The sequence below is a fragment of the Gopherus flavomarginatus genome, chromosome 7 (assembly GCF_025201925.1).
Source record: "Gopherus flavomarginatus isolate rGopFla2 chromosome 7, rGopFla2.mat.asm, whole genome shotgun sequence".
In the NCBI taxonomy this organism is placed as follows: domain Eukaryota; kingdom Metazoa; phylum Chordata; order Testudines; family Testudinidae; genus Gopherus; species Gopherus flavomarginatus.
Genome location: NC_066623.1, coordinates 62,162,840 through 62,185,562, shown reverse-complemented (window position 1 = coordinate 62,185,562; position 22,723 = coordinate 62,162,840). Strand labels below are relative to the sequence as shown.

The 22,723-nt window shown below is 45.7% G+C and overlaps 2 protein-coding genes across 7 annotated transcripts in view; one reads left to right on the top strand and one right to left on the bottom strand.

Annotated features, from left to right (window-relative positions):
* Positions 1 to 22,723, bottom strand: part of RGL1 (ral guanine nucleotide dissociation stimulator like 1) — a 410,246-nt gene that overhangs the window by 185,563 nt on the left and 201,960 nt on the right. The gene's annotated exons all lie outside the window — the stretch shown is intronic.
* The window catches only part of COLGALT2 (collagen beta(1-O)galactosyltransferase 2), a 163,519-nt gene that overhangs the window by 116,715 nt on the left and 24,081 nt on the right, over positions 1 to 22,723 (top strand). For both annotated transcript variants that reach the window (XM_050961442.1, XM_050961441.1), the window contains exons 2-5: positions 5,460 to 5,570; positions 11,078 to 11,195; positions 12,154 to 12,288; positions 18,475 to 18,679. In XM_050961442.1, coding sequence (XP_050817399.1) covers positions 5,557 to 5,570; positions 11,078 to 11,195; positions 12,154 to 12,288; positions 18,475 to 18,679 — 472 coding nt within the window. In that variant the 5' untranslated portion in view covers positions 5,460 to 5,556. The remainder of the gene's footprint in view (positions 1 to 5,459; positions 5,571 to 11,077; positions 11,196 to 12,153; positions 12,289 to 18,474; positions 18,680 to 22,723) is intronic.

Here is a 22,723-nt window from a genome sequence, read left to right as displayed (position 1 = left end):
GCATCCTCACAATGAGTCCTCTGTCACTTGCATTTATCCCTGCACCACCACAAAGCATTCTAGTAAATTAATCCATGTTTGTTCAGAGAGACCAAGTACAGCATATGCTTTTCACAAATTGCCCTGTCAATATGCCTCAACCTCCTTCTGGCAGGAACTGTTTCTGTAGGGGAGAGTATAACCCGTTCTCCGTGGCCATTCAGTGCACCACCTCAGACAGCCAGTTAGGAAGCAAATGATGGTGGTGTTTTTTGTGATGTGGACACCTCTGTGCTCTTGGAATTGGACTGAGACTATTAGACTCCTTTCCCTTATGCCACGGGAAACAATGGGAGAGTAATCTCTAAATTAGAATTGGAGAGCTGAGGTTAAAAGGCTTTGGATCGTGTTACCAGTCTGCAACCTACTGGATGTCCCATTCTCCCCTACAAGGTGACTGTGGCAGAGATTGTTCGTTTGATTACAGAAAAGTAGAGTTTATAAGGGAAACTCATGTAAAAACAGTAGAAACCTGTGTTGATGTTTTGTTTGGTGATTTGGTTTTTATGCAGTGGTTGTCATAAAATAGTCAAGATTTCCCCACTGTTTCCAGACAGAGATACTGGAGACACCACAGTCACTTCTTATCCCAAGGACAGATGCATACTGCTGCGGTAAGATACTACTGTGTGAAAACAATGGGTAAATGCTGACTTTTAATGGTGTTAAATGTAAATAGTTCTGAGAACAATAACAAAAATAGCTGTTGGGAATGGCCAATTTTTGAAGCTCTAAATTGGAAAAAGTAAAGGTTTGCCAAATTGCTAGTCACCGAGCATGTGTGATCCAAGAAGTGACTAACTTTGTTGTGTTTGAGAGTTTAAGGCTTATAAATGCCACTGGATGGACACACCTGGAGACTGAAATCCTTTATCTGAGCCAAATCCCTGTCTCGGTGAAGTCACTGGCAAAACTCCACTGGGAACAGGATTTAGTCCCTAACCCACAGAGTAGGTACAGCATAAGCTCCAGCTATGCAGGCTTCCCTCTAGTGACCTCTCTGATGACCTAGCGATTCCACCAGCTTCCATTTCATTTCACCCCTCAGCCTCCCTTTGGTGAGTGCCAGCTAGTGCAGCTTTTTATGGAGGCTTTTGTGAAGAGGACGCTTGTCCAGTAGAACTGGACCAAGATCACAAATGCATTTTTGTCACATAAACTGGTGTTTGTGTTGATCGCAATGTTTTATGAAAGACCCCAGCAATTAGTGTAGCACAAGTCAAGTGTTTATTTTCAAAAAGTGCTCCATTTTGGTACAACGCGGAGCACTGCATGCTGAACATGTGGTCTGTGTGCGCTGGCGCCTCTCAAAAATGAGGACAGTTATGGAGCTCATTGTAGAACTCCATAGGCCCCTATAGTTGCATCCCTACACTAACAGACAGTATGGGCAGAGTTCTGTCTCCACACATGGGCTGGAGCAAGCAAGGAGATGCTATTGATATAAGTGTGAATTACAGCAACTCCTCCATTAGCAGCTAACTCTGTAAAACACAGCCTATGGGCTTGGCTACACTCAAAACTCCAAAGCACTGCTGCGAGAGCGCTCCCGCGGAACCGCTTTGAAGTCCGAGTGTGGTCGCGGTGCCAGCGCTGGGAGAGAGCTCTCCCAGCGCTGCAGGTACTTCACCTCCCCATGAGGATTAGCTTACAGCGCTGGGAGCCACGCTCCCAGCTCTGGGGCACTGTTTACACTGGCGCTTTACAGCGCTGTAACTTGCTGCGCTCAGGGGGGTATTTTTTCACACCCCTGAGCAAGAAAGTTGCAGCGCTGTGAAGCGCCAGTGTCTGTCTGCTTAACCCATAAGGACGTCTGTTCAGCTAGCCAGCGTTTATTTCCAGCCTCCAAGAACAGACCTCATGTCTGTAGATCAACAGCTGGGAAAGGGAACGTTCCCTCGTATTAATTTTTTTTAAAGGAAATTGCTTTTCCTTTGTTAATGACTATCTCAGTATCTTTCTACTTCCTTCGCTTTTCGCTCCCCATGAACGTCGATGCTGCTGACATTTTGGGGTTGTGTAGTTCTTAGGGATGAGTGGAGAAAGAGTCCACGCTTGGCGTTGGCGTCAGAACCGTCCTTAGGATTTATGGTGCCCTAGGCGGGATTATTAAACTGGTGCCCCTGTGCCTGTCTTGCTCTTAGCAACACAAACATAAGCTTACACTAGTAGAAAACTTGCCACATGCATGTTATTAAAACCAGTTTAACTTAGTTAAGCACATTGTATTGCTGATGGACTAGCACTGAAGAAGTAGCACTATAGAAAAAATTCTGATATGACAGAATGATGCAAATAATATAATTTTTTTAAATTGTCAACATTTTATTGGAAATTTCTGTGAAGAGGTATTGAAACAAGGATTTGTTTTTAATTAAAAGCAATCTTTCTGGCTTTTTTGGCTGCAAAATCAGTAATAATATCATTGTATGACAAAGACAAAGTGATGTCTTGTTTGATTGCAAGAATAGCAAGACCAGTCAAGTGTTCCTGACCCCTTGTAGAGCAGAGATAGTTTTTAATGAGCTTTAGTTTTCAGAAACTCCATTCTCCTGATGCCACTTTTACAGGAATTGTCAGTAGAATACGAGTGGCAATGTATACATTAGGATATATGTCAACAAGTTTGCTGGTATGAATAAACTGTACAATGTCCATCACTGATTTTGCATGTGGCAGCATTGATGACAGAGTCCTCAATTCTTCATACAGTTCAAGTTCATTTAAATCAAAATGATCGCTGTGCTTCAGGAGGCTCTCAATGAACCTGCGTACTGGCTGGCAGACAAGCATCTGCTGAAATGCCACCGAAATTCATTTTGGCGGATCCTCGTCCACTGCCACAGTCCTTCGTCTGGCACTTGCCAGACAAAAAAGGTTGGGGACCACTGCTCTAGGTTCTTGCACTTTGTCATTAGTTGCTCTTGTTTTCCTATTTCGTTGAATTTAGTCCTGCTCAGCCTGCTACCAGCTGAGTGAATGGAACCCCAGGCTGACAGCGGGTTGAGTGGCTCAGCCGGGGTCTCAGCCGCCAGCTTGCTCAGCCCGCTGCCAGCCTGGGGTTCCTTGAGGGTCCCCAGGCCAGCAGCAGGCACTGAGTGGGGCTGGTGGCCGGGACCCTGGGTGGCAATGGGGCAGCAACCGGAACCCCGGGGCAGCAACCGGAACCCCAGGGCAGCGGCGGGCTGAGCCGCTCAGCCCACCACTGTGTGCCATCAAAAATCAGCTCGCTTGCCACCTTTGGCACATGTGCCATAGGTTGCTGACCCCTGCTCTATACACTAGTAAGGAGATGAGCATATTACAGTTGTTGGAGGGCTCTATTTAGCAGTAACAGGGCTATAGGAAAGTCAGTCAGTATTTTTTGTTTCTCTGATGAAAACTGGCCCACTGCCTTCCCCATACCAAACTTGTCACAAATAATTGTCAACAACTTAATTTTCTGTTTTTTTGGCTAAGATACTGATTATTTTTTTAAATATTGAAATTGAATTCAGAATTGTTAGCAAGTATTTTTGGCAAACAAATTTGTTAAATGACAATCTAAATGGGAATGCAGTACTGCTTTGATGCTTGGCTCACCCCCCAGCCTGCTCGTCCAACAGCTTCAGTAGAGGAGGAGATAGGTGGAAAACTGCAGGACCCCAAAATCCACCTCTTGGGGTGCAGAGTGGCAACCGCAGCAGCAAACCCTCAGGTCTGATCACACACCAATGGGCAACACCGCCAGCCCAACAGACCGTGGCTTTGTCTTATATAGGTACCAGTTACCCCCACCTAGGGTGACCAGACAGCAAATGTGAAAAATCAGGACAGAGGTGGGGGGAATAGTAGCCTACACAAGAAAAAGACCCAATAATCGGAGCTGTCCCTATAAAATCGGGACATCTGGTCACCCTACAGGTGAGTTCCTTCCCAGAGACCCCAGCAGCCAATCCCCTCCCTCAGACTGTGCTGCTTTCGGCTCTCTCTAGGACCCAGCAGCCCTGCTCTTACATGCTCCACTGCTTCCTGTCTGTCCGGGCTCCTGGCGGAGTGGTGCCCCCAGACCTAGTGGTGCCCTAGGTAGCTGCCTGTTCTGCCTATGGCTAAGGACGGCCCTGGTTGGCGTAAAGTGAGAGAGCAGCCCCACGGTAATAAAGGGGCTGGCTCAACACCAGAGCTTCAAGTCCCCGCTCCAAACAACAGTCAAACTCTCTTCTCCCTTCCATGTACTCAGCAGGATAGAAAAATTGCGGGATGTTGTCAAAGGCACAAAGGGGAGTTAGGTTCCTACACAACCTGTCTTGACCATATTGTGTGCCTAACTCTCCCTTGAAAACCTACCCCTCTCATCAGGACTAACTACGACCTTGTAGAATGTGAAGGGAGGCACACTTGGAAGCTCTTAGGGGAAGGCATGTCTTTTTGTTCTATGTCTATACAATGCCTACCACAATGGGGGCCTGTCCCATGACTCGGGCTCCCAAGTGCTACTGCAACACAAATGATTGCTAATGCAGGGCCACTAAAAAGAGTGCTCTGATGTTTTAGGAATGTGGATTGTAAATGTTAGACAACCCTTGAAGCTATTGGTGCAGCTGGCTAAAACCACTACTGTCTTTTGTTACAGGTCATGGCTTTTTATATTCATTGAGGAAAACCAGGAGCACCAATAAGACTCTTAGGATTGGCACTGGGCTATTACAGACTCCAGTCTGTAAGGTTTCCTGCAAAGGACCCAATCATAGTAAATTGCATTGGAAATAGAGCAATAGGGAAGTGGTGCTCAGGTTAGGGAGCATGAAGGGCTGAATCTACCCTGCTGAGATTTGATTCCAGTGGGGCTATTTTATACCCGATTCTTTCAACACGAGTTGTGCATACATGCAACCTCAGAAAAGCAGGTGTCAGAAACAGTTGAAGAAGCCACTGGCCTTCTCCTATGGACTCCTGAGCTCTGGGACCCTCCCACCGTACAGGGTCTTAGATCCAGGGCTCCAGCCTGAGCCCTAATGTCTACACTGCAATTAAACAGCTCCTGAGGTCTGAGCTTTTAGCCCGGGCCAGCTGACGGTTTTTAATTGCAGTGTAGACATACCTGGACAGGTGCTGCAGAGGGAATCCCATGAGGGGAATCCTAAGGGGGGGTTGAATGGATTTGTTTGTATGTCTCTTAGCAGGATTTGGAACTATACACACACTTCCAGTGCAGATTATATGAGCTCCTGGCAGGCCTAATCTGTCCTAGGCTAGGACAGGAGGAAAGTTACAGGGGTGCCAGCCAGCATACAGGTGCACTTTACTATTTATACACAATGTATGTCCACCCATTTGAGGGCATTTCTTTGTCAAGAAAGAATCTGGTCCTACTCTGTCCAGCCTGTGCCTGCTAGTCAGATGCTACATTAATGGGATTCTTTGTGCCCTTATTTCTCCAGGGCAGCCACTGACCATAACATTGATAACACCACAGAGATCCTCAGAGAGTGGCTGAAGAATGTGCAAAAACTGTATCATTATGTGGAGTGGAGACCTATGGAGGAGCCTCAGTGAGTATCATGGCCAGTGATTTCCTAAACAATTTGGGGGTTTCAATATCAAGATTATAGAAATCTTTAAACCAATGGTGGTTTAAACAAAAGATTGTTGCAGGATTTACACTCAGATTCTTTAAGGCACTGTCTCAGCAAAGCACTTAAGCACATCTTTAACTTCAGTGGGAATACTCATGTGTTTAAAGTTAAGGACTTTGCTGGATGGGGACCTATCAGCAGAAAGCAGTTCTATTCAGTCATTTCCCATCTGAGCCTGCCTTCCTTGCACACCCAAAAGATCTCCCCGAAAGGAAAAACAAATTAAAGATTGATTCCTTATTTTCCAGGAGACTCGCAGAAACATGCTTCATCTCCCCAACCCTGGTCAAAACTCTGTCCCTGGCTTTCAATATTCTGTAATTTTCCATCCAGGGAATTAGTGCAAGCCCCAGGAAGGAATCTTGAGGGAAACTATTATTTACTTAGAATCATAAAAGATTAGGGTTCGGAGAGACCCTAGGAGATCATCTACTCCAATCCCCTGCTCAAAGCAGGACCAACCCTAACTAAATCATCCCACCCAGGGCTTTGTCAAGCCAGGCCTTGAAAACCTTTAATGATGGAGAATCCAACACCTTCCTAGATAACCTATTCCAGTGCTTCACCACCCTCTTAGTGAAATCGTTTTTCCTAATATCCAACCTAAACCTTCCCCACTGCAACTTGAAACCATTGCTCCTTGTTCTGTCATCTGCCACCACTTTGAACAGCCTAGCTCCATCCTCTTTGGAACCCCCTTTCAGATAGTTGAAGGCTGCTATCAAATCCCTCTCATTCTTCTTTTCTGCAGACTAAATAAGCCCAGTTGCCTTAGCATCTTTTCATAAGTCATGTGCTCCAGCCCCCTAATCATTTTCATTGCTCTCCTCTGGACTCTCTACAATTTGTCCACATCCTTTCTGTAATGGGAGGCCCAAAACTGGACACAATACTCCACATGTGGCCTCACCAGTGCCAAATAGAGAGGAATAATCACTTCCCTCAATCTGCTGGCAGTGCTCCTACTAATGCAGCCCAATATGCCGTTAGCCTTCTTGGCAACCAGGGCACCCTGTTGACTCATATCTAGCTTCTTGGCCACTGTAATCCCTAGGTCCTTTTCTGCAGAACTGCCGCTTAGCCAGTTGGTCCCCAGCTTGTAGCAGTGCATGAGATTCTTCTGTCCTAAGTGCAGGACTCTGTACTTGTCCTTGTTGAACCTCATCAGATTTCTTTTGGCCCAATCCTCAAATTTGTCTAGGTTACTCTGGACCCTATCCCTACCCACCAGCATATCTACCGCTCCCCCCATCTTAGTGTCATCTGCAAACTTGCTGAAGGTGCAATCCATCCCAGCATCCAGATCATTAATGAAGATGTTGAACAAAATCGGCCCCAGGACCGACCCCTGGGGCACTCCACTTGATGCAGGCTGCCAGCTAGACATCAAGCCATTGATCACTACCCGTTGAGCCCGACGATCTAGCCAGCTTTCTATCCACCTTATAGTTCATTCATCCAATCCATAGTTTTTAAGTTGCTGGCAAGAATACTGTGGCAGACCATATCAAAAGCTTTGCCAAAGTCAAGAGGTATCACATCCATCGCTTTGCCCATATGCACAGAGCCAGTTATCTCATCATACAAGGCAATCAGATTGGTCAGGACTGACTTGCCCTTGGTGAATTCATATTGACTGTCCCTGATCACCTTCCTCTTCTCCAAGTGCTTCAAAAAGGATTCTTTGGTGACCTGCTCCATGATTTTTCCAGGGACTGAAGTGAGGCTGACCAGTCTGTAGTTCCCTGGATTCTCCTTCTTCCCTTTTTTAAAGATGGGCATTATATTTGCCTTTTTCCAATTGTCCGGGACCTCCCCCGATCGCCACGAGTTTTCAAGGAAAATGGTCAGTGGCTCTTCAATCACATCAGCCAACTCCCACAGCGCCCTCGGATGCATTAGTTCTGGACCCATGCATGCACTTGTGCATGTCCAGCTTTTCTAATAGTCCTTCACCTGTTCTTTCACCACTGAGGGCTGCTCACCTTCTGCCCATATTGTGCTGCCCAGTGCAGCAGTCTGGGAGCTGACCTTGTCTGTGAAGACCGAGGCAAAAAAAGCATTGAGTACTTCAGCTTTTTCCACATCATCTGTCACTAGTTTGCCTCCCCCGTTCAGTAAGGGTCTCACACTTTCCCTGACCTTCTTGTTGCTAACATACCTGTAGAAACCCTTCTTGTTACCCTTCACATCCCTTGCTAGTTGCAACTCCAATTGTGCCTTGGCCTTCCTGATTATACTCCTGCATGCTCGATCAGTATTTTTATACTCCTTCTTATTCATCTGTCCAAGTTTCTACTTCTTGTAAGCTTCCTTTTTGTGTTTAAGCTCACTGAAGATTTCTCTGTTAAGCCAAGCTGGTCGCCTGCCATATTTGCTATTCTTTCTGTACATCAGGACAGTTTGTTCCTGCACCCTCAGTAAGGCTTCTTTAAAATACAGCCAGCTCTCCTGGACTCCTTTCCTCCTCATATTAGCCTCCCAGGGGATCCTGCCCATCAGTTCCCTGAGGGAGTCAAAATCTGTTTTTCTGAAGTCCAGGGTCCCTGTTCTGCTGCTCTCCTTTCTTCCTTTCGTCAGGATCCTGAACTTGACCATCTCTTGGTCCCTGCTGCCCAGGTTACCACCCATTTCTACTTCCCCTACCAGTTCTTCTCTGTTTGTGAGCAGCAGGTCAAGAGGAGCACAGCCCCTACTTGGTTCCTCCAGCACTTGCTCCAGGAAGTTGTCCCCAACACTCTCCAAAAACTTCCTGGATTGTCTGTGCACTGCTGTATTGCTCTCCCAGCAGATGTCAGGGTGATTGAAGTCCCTCATGTCATTTTGAAACGTCTGTTGTCCGAAAAAAGCCTCGTCTACCTCATCCTCCTGGTCTGGTGGTGTATAGCAGATGCCTACCATGACATAACCCTTGTTGCTCTCACCTCTAAACTTAACCCAAAGATTCTCAACAGGCTTTTCTCCAGTTTCATACTGGAGCTCTGATCAATCATAGTGCTCCCTTACATACAGCAATACTCCTCCATCTTTTCTCCCACGCCAGTCCTCCTGAACAGTTTATACCTGTCCATGACAGTGCTCCAGTCATGTGAGTTACCACACCAACTCTTATTCCAATCACATCATAGTTCCTTAACTGTGCCAGGACTTCCAATTCTTCCTGCTTCTTTCCCAGGCTTCTTGCGTTCATGTACAGGCACCTAAGAAAACCAGCTGATTGCCCTACTTTCTCAGTATGAATCAGGATGCCTCCCCTGTTGCACCTTCTCCTTGTTTCCTCCCAGTATCCCACTTCCCTACTTACCTCTGGGCTTAGGTCACCATCCTCCAGTGAACCTAGTTTAAAGCCCTCCTCACTAGGTTAACCAACCTGCCTGCGAAGATGCTCTTCCCTCTCTTGGTTAGGTGGATTCCATCTTTTCCTAGCAATCCTTCTTCCTGGAACAACATCGCATGGTCGAAGAATCCAAAGTCCTCTCTCCGATATCACCTGCGTTACCACACATTTACCTCCACAATTTGATGGTCCCTACCTGGGCCTTTTCCTTCAACAGGGAGGATGGATGAGAACACGACTTGTGTCTCAAAATCCTTTATTCTTCTTCTCAGAGCCATATAGACTGCTGTGACCCACTCAAGGTCATTCTTGGCAGTATCATTGGTGCCTACATGGAGAAGTAGGAAGGGGTAGTGGTCCAAGGGCTTGATCAGTCTCAGCAGACATTCTGTCAGATCCTGAATTCTAGCTCCAGGCAAGCAGCACATTTCTGGAATTTCCTGGTCTGGACGGCAGATGGATGACTCTTTCCCTCTTAAGAGGGAGTCCCCGACCACCACCACCTGTCTCCTCCGCTTGGGAGTGGTGGTCTTGGAACCCCCATCTCTACGACAATGCATTCCATGCCTTCCAGTTGATGGGGGTCTCCTTCTGATCCCTTCCGTCAGGTGACTCTTCCAAACCATTCTCCGCCATAGTACTTAAGTCGATACTTAAAGGGACACTGTTGTGTTTAAAGAAGATCATAGAAATGTAGTGCAGGAAGGGACCTTGGGAGGTCATCTGGTCCAAGCCCCTGCACTGAGGCAGGACCCTAAACCTAGACCATCCTTGACAGGTGTTTATCCAACCTGTTCTTAAGAGTCTCCAGTGATGAAGATTCTACAACCTCTCTTGGAAACCTATTCCAGAGCTTAACTATCCTTAGCGTTAGAAAGTTTTTCCTAACATCTAACCTAAATCTCCCTTGCTGCAGACTAAACCCATTACTACTTGCCTTTCCTTTTTGTCCTGCCTTTTTAACATCCATATTAAAGAACAAAAATCTTCACCTATTAACAAGATTTCAGATATTGAAAATGAGAGGATTTTTAAAATCTAATTTAATTTCCATCCTTTGTGCTGTGGTTTTTTTTTTTCACTTATTTGCATTTCTCCCAGGTTGGACAAGGACACCGAATTCACATTTGTATGCAATCACTTTCTCATTCAGGGTCTTACTCCACAACATAGTGCTCTGGTGTTTGACTTGCAAATCTTGCAGGGCAATGTTTGCTTAATTTTCAATAACAATCTTCTTTCCACTGGACTTTTTAAATTTTAATCTTAGAAACTTTCTCCTTTAGGTTTTGTAAAAAAAGTTTGCTTTTTAGTGAATATGAATTTTTCAGAGCCAGCTCCTCAACTATTGTAAATTGGCACAACTCTGTTGAGATCAGTGAAGTCTGATCTGTTTATATCAGCTGAGGATCAGGCCCTTGGTTTCTTTCTTTCTTTCTCCCACATCTTCATCAGTAATGAAGATTCTGCTATCAGAACACAAACTCCAAGCCGCAAAACCATTAAGCACATGTGTAACTTGACTCACAAGATTAGTCCCATTGAGTTTAGCATTAAGTGTTAGTTTGTCGGGATGAGGCCTTAGGTAACAATGGCTAATGATGTACAAGCCATGAAAGAATCCAGATCACTCTCCATGAGCTGTGTTGGCTGTTCTGGGTGTAGGGGAGTAATGTGAACAGATGTGACTCTTAATATCTAGCAGGGAGTAGATATATGAGGTCAGATCCTCAGCTGGTATAAATCAACATGATCGCACTGACTTCAGTGGAATGACACTGGTTTACACCAGCAGAGAATCTGGCCTACTGAAGCTGTTTTTGACATCACTCCTTTTTCACTGTAGCCACATGTGAGGCAGGAAATGCTGTAGTACGGTGTGTTCTGCAGAGCCTTGTGTACAAACTCCAGGAATAAACTTTTCCTCAGAACCTGCCTTTTCATTTCTGCTCTCCTACCGCCTGGGTCAGTTGAGGTGACTATCTGTTTTCCTTTTATGCTGAAGTCAGAAGGGAAATGTCATGGCCAGAGGTGCTGCAGCATGGACAGAGCCAGGAGGCAGTAACTGTTTGTTTTTCTTCCATAGGTCTTACCCTGATGAAATTGGGCCAAAACACTGGCCGAGCTCCAGGTTTACCCATGTGATGAAACTCAGACAGGCAGCTCTGCGAACTGCAAGAGAAAAGTGGTCAGACTACATCATGGTAAAAGAGAGGTTTGGTTTATTAACTGCAGTTGGGCAGAATATTTTCAGACAGTCATTCTGCAGCCATACTCGGAGTGGGGGAAGTGGGCAGAAACAAACCGTCTCTGAGCTCTGATCAGTCCCACAAATGGCTGCCAAAAGTTCCTCCCTTCTAAAAGAAGAGCTCTTTGTTTGCTCTGAATTCGGCTTGAAAAACACCTGTGGAATCAGCTGATCTGATCAGCAACAGACTGTGTGTGTGAGGCCCCAGTATTGCCATTAGATCTATGTGCAGAGCCCCGCTGAGTACAGTGGGGCTTGACATGGGTCCAGGGATCCACCCACAGAGACTGGACTATGTTTACCAGTGAATGTAGTCCTGCTGGTGCCCTTTTTAGAATCCTGCCGGCTATCAGTGAAGTTTGGTGACATCAGAAAGAAGTTTGGCAGAACAGCATGGAAGGGTGGGATCCGAGCCACTTTACAGCAGTGATCAATAGTCTTTCTGTATCGGACTCCAAACGGGTGGGGAGTGTCTGCTCTGAGGAGCCACTGCTGCTGTCAGTCCATATAACATCCAGAGTGGGTGCTGGCAGTGCAAGCCTCCCCCATGGTCTCCTTTAGGGGAAGAAGCAAGTTCAGTCTTTCTTCCCATTCAGTGGCCTTTCCACAGAAGCTGCTAATTAGTGCCACTGCTGGATGTGGTATTTTTATAGTGGATGCTTGTCCACTGGAAAATAGACCGAGCCCATCAACTCCTTTCACCCCGGCTCTCAGTAGCGATCAGACGGTAACCATTTACAGTGACTGTCAACCCAGGGTGGATTCAGACCAGTGTGAGGCAAAAGTGTCTCTAGCCCATTGCTAATCTTGTGAGCCATTCAACCACCACCTCTCCTAGGAAGGGACATTGTAAAAGTTTATTACCGGTACTTTATCTGGTGTTGAAAAAGTCCTTTCTCCCTTTCCTTCTCTAGTTTGTAGATGCAGATAACTTGCTCACCAATCCAGAGACCCTGAACCTGATGATAGCAGAGAACAAGACCGTGGTGGCCCCAATGCTGGAGTCTCGCTCTCTCTATTCTAATTTCTGGTGTGGCATCACCCCTCAGGCAAGTCACATTTTCAATGGGGTTAGTGAACAGCGTTGGGGGGCTGCCTCATGAGTGAGCTTTCTCTGGGGTGTTGTATTAATTTTGGTGGAATATAGGGGCCCAGAGATGTTAACATAACCCAGTTACTGTCCAGCATTAAACAGTGTTAAACAAGATTTGGTGTTTTGGTCTACAGTGATGTCAGCAAACACACCATTAAAAATCCTGTCTATTAAAAATACAAAAAAGAAGGAAAAACAATTAAAGCATTGGACAGGTAAAGTGTTCAGTGAGGCTTTCATTTTAACAACAACTCTTGTTCCCTTTCCCTTGAGCAGGAGAGAGTTTTAAAAGGAAACTCCCCTTGTTTGACCATCTCCTACATCAGTGGCGGGTAACCTGCGGCCCACAGGCTGCATACGGCCCTTCAGCGTAATCCACTGGCAGGCTGCAAGACAGTTTGTTTACATTTGCATGGCTGCCCACAGCTCCCAGTGCCTGCAGTTCGCTGCTCCCGGCCAAGGGGAGCTGTGGGAAGTGGCAACCAGCATGTCCTCGCAGCCCACGACGCTTCCTGCAGCTTCTATTGGCCGGGAATGGTGAGCCAGGGCCACTGGGAGCTGTGGGCAGCCATACAAATGTAAACAAACTGACAGCCCTCCAATGGATTAACCTGACCGGCCGCAGGTTGCCCACCACTATCTTAGATGGTATCAAAGATGGTGATAACTGTCCTTTTGGGGAAAAGAGAAGTTGTTAGTTGAGCTGAGATGGAGATTGTGCTGCTGCTGCTGTTGCTGCAGCAGTTTAAGTCCAGTCCCATTTCATCACAGGTGGTATCTAGGGTTCAGCTGGAGCTGGTAAAAGATGTTATCTGGCTCCCTCTCTCTTTAATTTGGTCTGGTCAGGACATCTCTCAGGATCAAAGTGATGGAGACCCAGGGACCTGAGAAACTGTGGGGGTGGCAGCCGTGATGGTGACGCCCACTCCAGTAGCTGCCATCTCTTCTTTCGTATTCTCCCTCCTCCAAAGTCTCTTTCTTTAAAGACCCATGTCATAACATATTTCCCAGATTTGGACCTTAGCGTCCAAAATATGGGTGTTAGCATGAAAATCTCCAAGCTTAGTTACCAGCTTGGACCTGGTAAAGCTGCCACCACCCAAAAAATTAGAGTGTTTTGGGGCACTCTGGTCCCCCAACAACCTTCCCTGGGGACCCCAAGACCCAAATTCCTTGAGTCTTACAACAAAGGGGAATAAACCCTTTCCCCCCCTTCTCCCTTCCAGGTGTTCCCTCCCTGGGTTCCTGGAGAGATACACAGAAGCAAGCTCCGTGAATCTAAACAGAGGGACTCCACCCTCCCTATTTCCAGTCCTGGAAACAGAAGTACCGAGAGGTCTAATCCCCCCCCCCCTTCACCCAGAGGGAATGCAAAGTCAGGCTTAGTAAATCTAACACACAGAGACTTTCCCCCTGACTTCTTCCTCCCACCAATTCCCTGGTGAGCTACAGACTCAATTCCCTGGAGTCCCCACTAAAGAAAAACTCCAACAGGTCTTAAAAAGAAAGATTTATATAAAAAGAAAGAAAAATACATAAAAATGGTTTCTCTGTATTAAGGTGACAAATACAGGGTCAATTGCTTAAAAGAAAAAAATGAATAAACAGCCTTATCCAAAAAGAATACAATTTAACACATTCCAGCAACTATACACATGTAAATACAAAAGAAAACAATATAAACCTATGGTCTTCCTATCTTTGTACTTACAACTTGGAAACAGAAGATTAGAAAGCTGGAGATAGAAAAATCACTCTCATAGCCGAGAGGGTCAAACACAAGACAAAGACAAAGAACTCACACCCAAAACTTCCCTCCACCCAGATTTGAAAAAGTCTTGTTTCCTGATTGGTCCTCTGGTCAGGTGTTTCAGGTTACTCCTTTCCAGGTGAAAGAGACATTAACCCTTAGCTATCTGTTTATGACAACCCAAAAAGGGAGCGTTGGGTGGAATAGTCCATCTTCTCATTATTTTGTCCACCAATTAGGCCTAGTTTCTGACATGCCAATTTTGGTTCATTAATTTCTGGTTCCACATCTTAAGTTTCTACCGAGCATGATTTTAACACAGTCCGTAAACCATATGAGAAGGCCCTTTTTGTCTGGACTAATTTAGTTTCTCTCTCTCTCTCTGGTTTTCATACATTTTCCCATCAGCATTTGTTATTATAGGTTGTTGTGATGTCTTAAGAACTTTTGCGTCCTTTTGACAGTTAAACTCACGATCAGGGTAAATTTGGAGGCCCTGTCATTATAGTAGGGCTTTGCTCACTCCACATTTGACTGAATTATTACAACAGGGCTCCACTCATCCCACATTTGCCTGGGATGCTGTGGGGCCCACGTCAACTTTGCTGTCCTCCTGAGCTACCTTGAAGTGCAGGCTGCTCTCTGTTCTGAAGGGGTGCTGCTCCACCTCTGATGCAAATCAGGCTGATTTGAGCATTAGGCAGCCACCTAAGCTTGCTCCTTACTCAGAGGCAGAGTTGCAAACCTCATTACAGTAGGAGACACTGGAGGTAAATCAGGGGAAGCCTCGGTCTTTTCAGGATCCTGGGAATAATTGGGGGAGGGAAAACTTTTAGGGAATCCTCTCCTAAGCTTCTGCTGTTCTGACGCTCTCTGTCTTGGAACCTTTCCTCCTTCCTCTGCCTCTGAGCCTTACCCCACCTCCTTATGTTGCTGGGTCCTGCTCTCCTGCTTCATTGTGGGGAGCAGCGTGGGGTCACCCAGCTGCAAAAGCCACTAGAGTCTTTGCATGGCAGACAGAGGACAATTGGGGTGGGTGGGGATGTGGCTGGGGGTTATGAGGGTTTTTATTCATGTGGGAATCGGTGGCTCTTTGAATGCTCCTTGAAGGGCTGGGATCTCAGAGGATTAATAAGCAGCTGTGTATGGGATGGGGGAGGGGAAAGAGTTCTCATTAATCATCTAGGAGCATGAAGGCCTGCGGAGGCGGGTGGGGCTGATATGAAGGAAATAGAGAGACAGGAGCAGAGTTAACTCAGCGGCCATCCATTATTGTAGATGTCAGAGAACTTGGCTGCTGCTCCCTGGGGTTCTTGGAGCTGACCCCAAGTGGACGTCACAATGTTCAATGCAATCAACATTTTGAGGTACTGGTTTTGTGTTATCGTCAAATGATGGCAGTAAGCAAAGTGGCGTATAGCCTAGATGTAGAGCACAGGCAAATTTCTGGGGCCTTTCCTTAGCTGGGTCTCCTCCTTAGAAAAGGCTAAATCCTGAGGAGACTGAGCATGTTTTATGAGTTTGTAACCAAAAAATGATGTGTAATGGCCCAATCCCACCCCAAGTACGTAAGAAATACCAGTATACTCACAGTTGCACTGATGTCTATGGGAGGTGATTCCCTATGTTCCGTGTAATCTGGATGAAGTTAAATACCACGGATACATAATTTTAGCCTGGGTTTTCCAGTATTCTGGCACAAATCAATTAAGAATTTACTCTTCTCCATACACTACTCCATTGTGTGAGCATGTCTTCTTGCGCTTTGACCAGTTTTATACAGTGCAGTATTCCAGAAACTGATTTAGAGAGGAGAATCAAGCCCTGTTCTGGTCATGGCACTCCTAATAATTTATTCCCTATCTATACTTTGGTATATATTACTAACAAAAATATTGCACACTCTAGAAATTAGTATATTTTTAGGGCCATAATGAGATTGAGAGATTCCAAAGTTGATAAATGTCTCCTTATCCGTAAATGAGTTTTGCAAGAGAATTAATTAAACAGAAACATCTTCAGATCCAGAGAAAATAATTTAATTTCAGTTTCCTTAATTGCTCTGACTCGTATATATAAATATCTCCAATTCTAAAGTCTTGCCCTTACCCAACTCTTTTTAATATTTTGAAGAGCCATCCAGAAATTCATTATTAATTTTATTGGCGCTACAGGGAAAAGAAGTGTAGAAAGAACCTCCTGCTCTTCCTTACTCTGTGACCAATTTTGTAACTCCTTATTCTCCCAATGACAACACTGGGATTACAGGCCAGACTAAAGACTACTCATGTAAGTAAAAAATTGCAGGACAGCATCCTAAACTTCTTCAATTCTTGAGTTTGTTATTAGGAATTGTTATTAGTAAACATATGGATAAAGAAAATTTAAAAATGTATGAGAATCCTGGTGGTAGCATCCCTTTAAGCCTTCAAAAAGAAGGGGTCAGATTCACAGATGACATAAATCAGCATTGCTCGGTTGAATTTAATAGATCACAGCCAGTTTCCACCAGCAGAGGATTTGGCACAAAATTCTGCAACTCTGGTAATAAGTTTCCAGTTTTCCATCATTATTGATGTTAGCTGAGAAAAGACAGTAAATAAAAGAAAAACAGGATGAAAATATGATCTACAGACTTCCTGGTAAATAATGGTTAGAGTGAAAACAAAACATCCACTTTTTTTTTTCTAGCCACTCCTAGTTTTTACACTTCTAGCCCAATGGTTTCACACTCCTCCTGGTCTGTTTTCTTCTGGGGACTAGTGCAGGAATAACAGCTAGAACAAGCATTGAAAAGCAGGGTGCAGAAGGAGTAACAGTGCAGAACAACAGTAGCAATCCAAACATCGAGCTGTAGAGCACAACATCTATTTGTCAGGAAAATAACTGTTGGAAGGTTTGGCAGCAAAACTGACAAGATAGAGCCTTTCCTGATGATGCACAACTTATGTGGAGAGAGAGAGAGAAAAGGCACTGAAAGATGTTTGCTTAATTTATGTCTGTTTGCTGGGATACTTGTGGAACATTCAGGAATTAGGGTTTTTGTTTTATTTTATGATTATTATTTTATTTTAAGAAGACCAGAATTTGCTATGGATCCACACCAGTCCTTGTCATTGTTCAGACATCCGATCAATGTATTAGGACTGCCTCAGCCTGAGTATTAGGTCGTTATTTCCATCACTGATTGTGTTAGTAGCATTATATGGGCAAAGGCCAGATTTAAGCCACAACAACCAGGTTGTGAGCCCACACTGATAGAAGGTCCACCTGGGAGGCAGACACAAGTAACATGCTGATCAAGCATCTGTCCTAGGCAAACTCTTTTGGTGGAACCCCCTGGAATCCCAAGTGGACGTTAAAGCTGTTCTGCCCTGGGGTGAATCCACCTTCTGGCACAGCCAAGCCCAGAGATGCAGGAAGAAGACAAATTGAACCCACCCAGTTTCTAGTGGGAGGAATCTGTCCCGTTGTTGACAAAGGGCCTGTTCTAGTTGCTACTGAGACAATGGGAAAATTCCCATAGACTTCAACGGATGCAGTATCAAGACCAGCGCTGTGTCTGCCTGACAGCCCTGCAACAGAAAGGGGATTTGATTTTTAAGGAGATTGCTGTAATTATGTAAGGGCCTGATACTGTGAGCTGCTCAGTACCCTCCTCTCCCATTGAAGTTGAGGGTGCTAAGCACTTTGCAGGATTAGTCTTGGAGATGTGTGTGCAAATGTAGGTTTTAGAGCAGGGGTAGGTAACCTATGGCACGTGTGCCGAAGGCAGCACGCGAGCTGATTTTCAGTGGCACTCACACTGTCTGGGTCCTGGCCACCGGTCCGAGGGGCTCTGCATTTTAATTTAATTTTAAATGAAGCTTCTTAAACATTTTAAAAACCTTATTTACTTTACAGATAACAATAGTTTAGTTATATAATATGGACTTATAGAAAGAGACCTTCTAAAAACGTTAAAATGTATTACTGGCACACGAAACCTTAAATCAGAGTGAATAAATGAAGACTTGGCACACCACTTCTGAAAGGTTGCCAACCCCTGTTTTAGAGAGTCAGGGAGTAATACCTGGCCCGTCTGACTTTGAAGCTTTGCTGCCAAAGAGCTTTGCAGTAGTACAGCTTAGGTCCCCATTAGCTGCTGAAAAGGGAAGATGGGGTCATGCTGTAAGGTTTGGGGGTACTTGTATCCAGGGTTCCGGTCAGCCCATAAGAAAGAGTGGGGCAATTTGGGAAATTCAGTTCCAAGTGCAGATGTCAAACAGCCCCACAGATTGGGAATGAGAGGACCTGGGATTTTGGCACTGGTCAAGCTCTACTGAAAAGAGTCAGTAGACTAGTCATTTGAAATGTCTCACAGTAATAAAGTTCTGGCTCTTCGCATTTCAGGGCTATTACAGAAAGACACCGGATTATGCTCTGATCAGGGAATGGAAGAGGTTGGGCTGTTTTGCTGTCCCGATGGTTCATTCCACATTCCTCATTGACCTGAGGAAAGAGGCCTCAGACAAGCTGATGTTTTACCCCCCACAACAGGACTACACCTGGACCTTTGACGATATCATTGTCTTTGCCTTCTCAAGCCGCCAGGCAGGTATGTTGGTGAGCTCACAGGCAGGGAAGGCTGATCAGTGGAGATGTGCAGATTGCCTTCAGTTCAGAGGTTAATACTTAAAGGCAGAGGGTTTAATTCTAGCCTGACTTACACTCCTAAAATTCAGCAGACTTCAGTAACATTTGGTCAATGTGTTTTTCTGCAGTTGTATTTCTCAGAAACCTTTTTTAAATTGGGAGTCTCCTCTCTGGACTCTTGGTTGTCACACAGCTGTGCCTGACTGAGACTAACTTTAAGGCTGCTTCTGAATGGCCTGAAGTCTTTTATCCTAGTGACCACTGTCTCCCCTCTTCTCCCTTATCTCCCCTCCCTTTAACTTTCCTGTATGAAGCTGTATTGACAGTGTTGGAGACCTTAATCCACAGAACAAGTATGGTCATGGGCAGCAGCTGTGCAAGCCTGCCCTATGCTGCCATATGCTGCTGTCTGCTCTATCCTCTCCCCTTCATGCTCCTTCTCCTCTTCTTGGCCTTTCCTCACCGCCAGTTCTTTCCCAGGCACCAAATCTCTTCCCTCTCCTATTTCAGCTCCAATCAGCTACAAGAAATGGTACCATGTGACCTAAGTGTCCTATCAGAGGTAACCAACTACGGACAATGAACAGCTCATTCATGGTTGATGGGGCAAGGGTTATCTGTTGAAATGATCCCTGAGTAATTTCAAATCACAGATAAATCCTAGGAGATCACAAGGTGCTTGGGGATTGTGCACAACCAAAAAAAAGACAAACTTCTTTTAAAAATGCCAACGGACCAACCCATTCATTCACCCGCCTTTAATAATACCAGTATGACCCATTTCGCAAGGAAGTTGTGACTATTAATTAGTGCTTTGAGAATGGGAGCACACTGAGATCCTTAGGTGGATGATGCTATGTAAGTACCGAGCATGATCAGTATGTTTGTCATGTGGAGATTTATAGTGCTGTGTGTGCATGATCTCAGTTAAAGTCACTAGGATTTGTACTGCTAAGTGTCTGGTCACCAAATGAAAATTAACTCCCTGGGCATCACTTGTCTCTCCTCTGAGATTATGTTTGGAGGAATCCTCGAAATGGCCTTATTGCTTGACTCTCTTTCCTGTTAGAAGTGCTGAGTTATGTAATTGACAGAGCTCTTCTCTAATTTGTCTCTAAGCTGGTGGGTATGGGAGGCTCCCCCCACTGACAGATTTTCCCTGTGTGCATCTGTAACAGGGCCGCCTGGAGGGGGGTGCTGTTTGCCTGAGGAACTCCAGAGGACCTGCAAACTGCATGGTGTTGCAACTTGGTGCACGGGGTTGCAGCATCATTCAGATCTGGTCCGGCCCTCCCTCTGTCATGATGGAAGGACAGCTGAGCCAAATCTGAGTGACTGGCATTGCAACCTTTTGCAAGAGGTTGCAGCATCATTCAAGTTTGGCCCACCACCTGTCCATCATGACAAAGAGGTGGCCAGGCCAAATCTGAGCAGCACTGCACCCCCTGTGTGCCAGGAGTGAGGAACTGGGTCCAGCCCCACAGGACGAGAACTGCCACTGCAGGGTGGGCTCACTCACCAACCCTACCATCTATCTTCAGTGTTTATGGAAGGGTGAGTGGCCTCGGTTTCAGATTTTGCTCCACATCCCCAAATAGCTCTATATCCTGGCTCCTACAATGAAACAGAGCAAGCACTTGTTTTTAAATCTCTTGAGGTGTCAGAACACTGGAAGTCCAGTAGCGCAGGTGGCTCTGCATTTAATCAGTGAAAATAATTAGAGTTGTCTGAGCTTTTTGTTCTGCAACCCCAAATTGCACAAAGTCTACCCAATTTCAGCATTCATAGGAACTTGAATCTCAGCCAAGTTTCACTGCAATGTTCTTTCCGAGTTTATATGTAGGTTGTAAACATGGCTGACTCCATACATGGTTTATATGTCCCCACGCAGGATCAAATTCAGTTCTGCAAATTCCCATCAAAGTCAACTGCTAGTGCCAGGGCTGAGCCTGGCCCTCAGTTCCTAGCCATGAGGGTATGCCATAAGCGAGTCTGCAACACAGTCTCCAGCCGGGCTTGAACTGGAGTCTGCCTAGTTCTTGTGCACTGTACTTGGAACTGCCTAACTGTGTCGGTGTAACTGGATTAGCCAGTTCTCCAGCCAGGGCCAGCTCCAGGCACCAGCGAAGAAAGCGGGTGCCTGGGGCAGCCAATAGAAAGGGGCGGCAGTTCATCCGTTGCTGGGGCAGCACATCCGGGTCAGTGGCGGCAGCACTTCGCCAGCAGCTCAATTGGCCTGCTTCGGTCTTTGGTGGTGGATCCTTCACTTCCTGTCTTCCTCCTCTGCTGCACTTCCGTGGCAACTCAATCGGGTTTTTCTCTTTTTTTTTCGTCACTTGGGTCGGCAAAAAGCTGGAGCCGACCCTGTCTCCAGCCTATCAGGCCTTTGTATGAGAGGACATCCCAAAGCACAGGGGCTCCTGTAAAACACACATCAGCACCTGGGCGAATATGTGGTAGTATGCACAGACTTTCCCACAGTACACCTGAAACAAGCCTGGTGTGTGTTGCGAGGCCAGTCCAAAAGACACACAGTTGTGCTAGGAAAAATGCCTGTCCTGTGGATGTGCTGAATGGTAGTAGTTGTGCCCATATCAGATGAGCATGTCGGAGCCTGGATATACTTAAAGGTGACACGGAAAGGGGAAAAAACAAGGGTTGTGCAGGTGTGCTCGCTCTCTCTTTAGATTAATCCAATATTTTCTAATTATTTAGTCTTAGAAATATCAAACTGTCAAATCCAATCCTCCTTGTTTTTGCTGGAGAACTCCCGAGGGAGTTTCCCTAGCCCTCAATTGAAGGAACAGGGTCCTGACGTTTTATCGAAGAGCATTATTCTCCCAAGTGTTCAAGTTAACATAAACCACCAACCTTCACATCCCCATCCCCAACTCCCAAAAATTTTAAATCATCTGAATAATTTCCCATCTTGGTCAGTTTCTCTCATGCCATAAGCCTGCCACTTCTCCAGTCATCCATAGGGTCTTGAAGATAGTCAAAACCCTGAATTTCCAATGAAAAACTCCTGTGGGAAAAGTTCTCAAACAGGCCCTATTTAGGCCTTCTTTCTGCTTCATAATGAAGTAAAACAGGGCAGCCCCGCAGTTCTTTTTGTGTTTCACATCCCCCTTAACCCATTTCAAATTGTAATGTGGATGAGCCCCAGGATCCTCACAGTGGAACCAGTTTCAAGGCAACAGAGGGCAGCTTACAATGTAATTTTGAATCCATGTGCAACTCAGAGGTTTCTGCAAGATTTCACTTCCTCTTTTTTCCTGCTGTGAAACGTATACTACTTGACTACAGATGATGTGATAAAGACAAGAGATCTCTGAAATGCTTCCCAGAACCTTGTTGCTTCCCTCTTCTCTCTGGGGCAGGTCTTCACTACCCGCCAGATTGATGGTTAATGATCGATCTATTGGGGATCAATTTATCGCCTCTAGCGTAAATGCAATAAATGGATCCCCAATTGCTCTGCCGTCGACTCTGGAACTCCACCGCCGAGAGGCGGAAGCGGAGTCGACGGGGGAGCGGCGGCAATCAACCCCATGCTGTGAGGATGCGAGGTAAGTCGATCTAAGATACATAGACTTCAGCTATGCTATTCTTGTAGCTGAAGTTTCATATCTTAGATCGATCCTCCCCCCCAGTGTAGACCAGGGCTTGGTTGCAGGATCATAGACAATCTGATAATGCCCCTGTGCAGTGAGCTCTAGCTAAAGAACAAAGCATAGTGGATAAGATGCTCAGCTGGTGTATACTTGTGTTGATCCATTGACTGCAATGGAGCTAGGCCAAATTACACCACCTGAAGACCTGGCTGCATGGGAATTTCAGGACCCTAAAGATAGGGGATGTAACAATTCACTTCAGAGGCTTTGTGAATGGAGAGATTAGTGGGGAGGAGACATACACCTCCAGCAACAGGAGACACTGTGAGAAGGGAACTGAGAGGCCCTTCATGGGCTCAGTGGGCTTCTTGGAAAAGAAAAGTTTGGCCAGG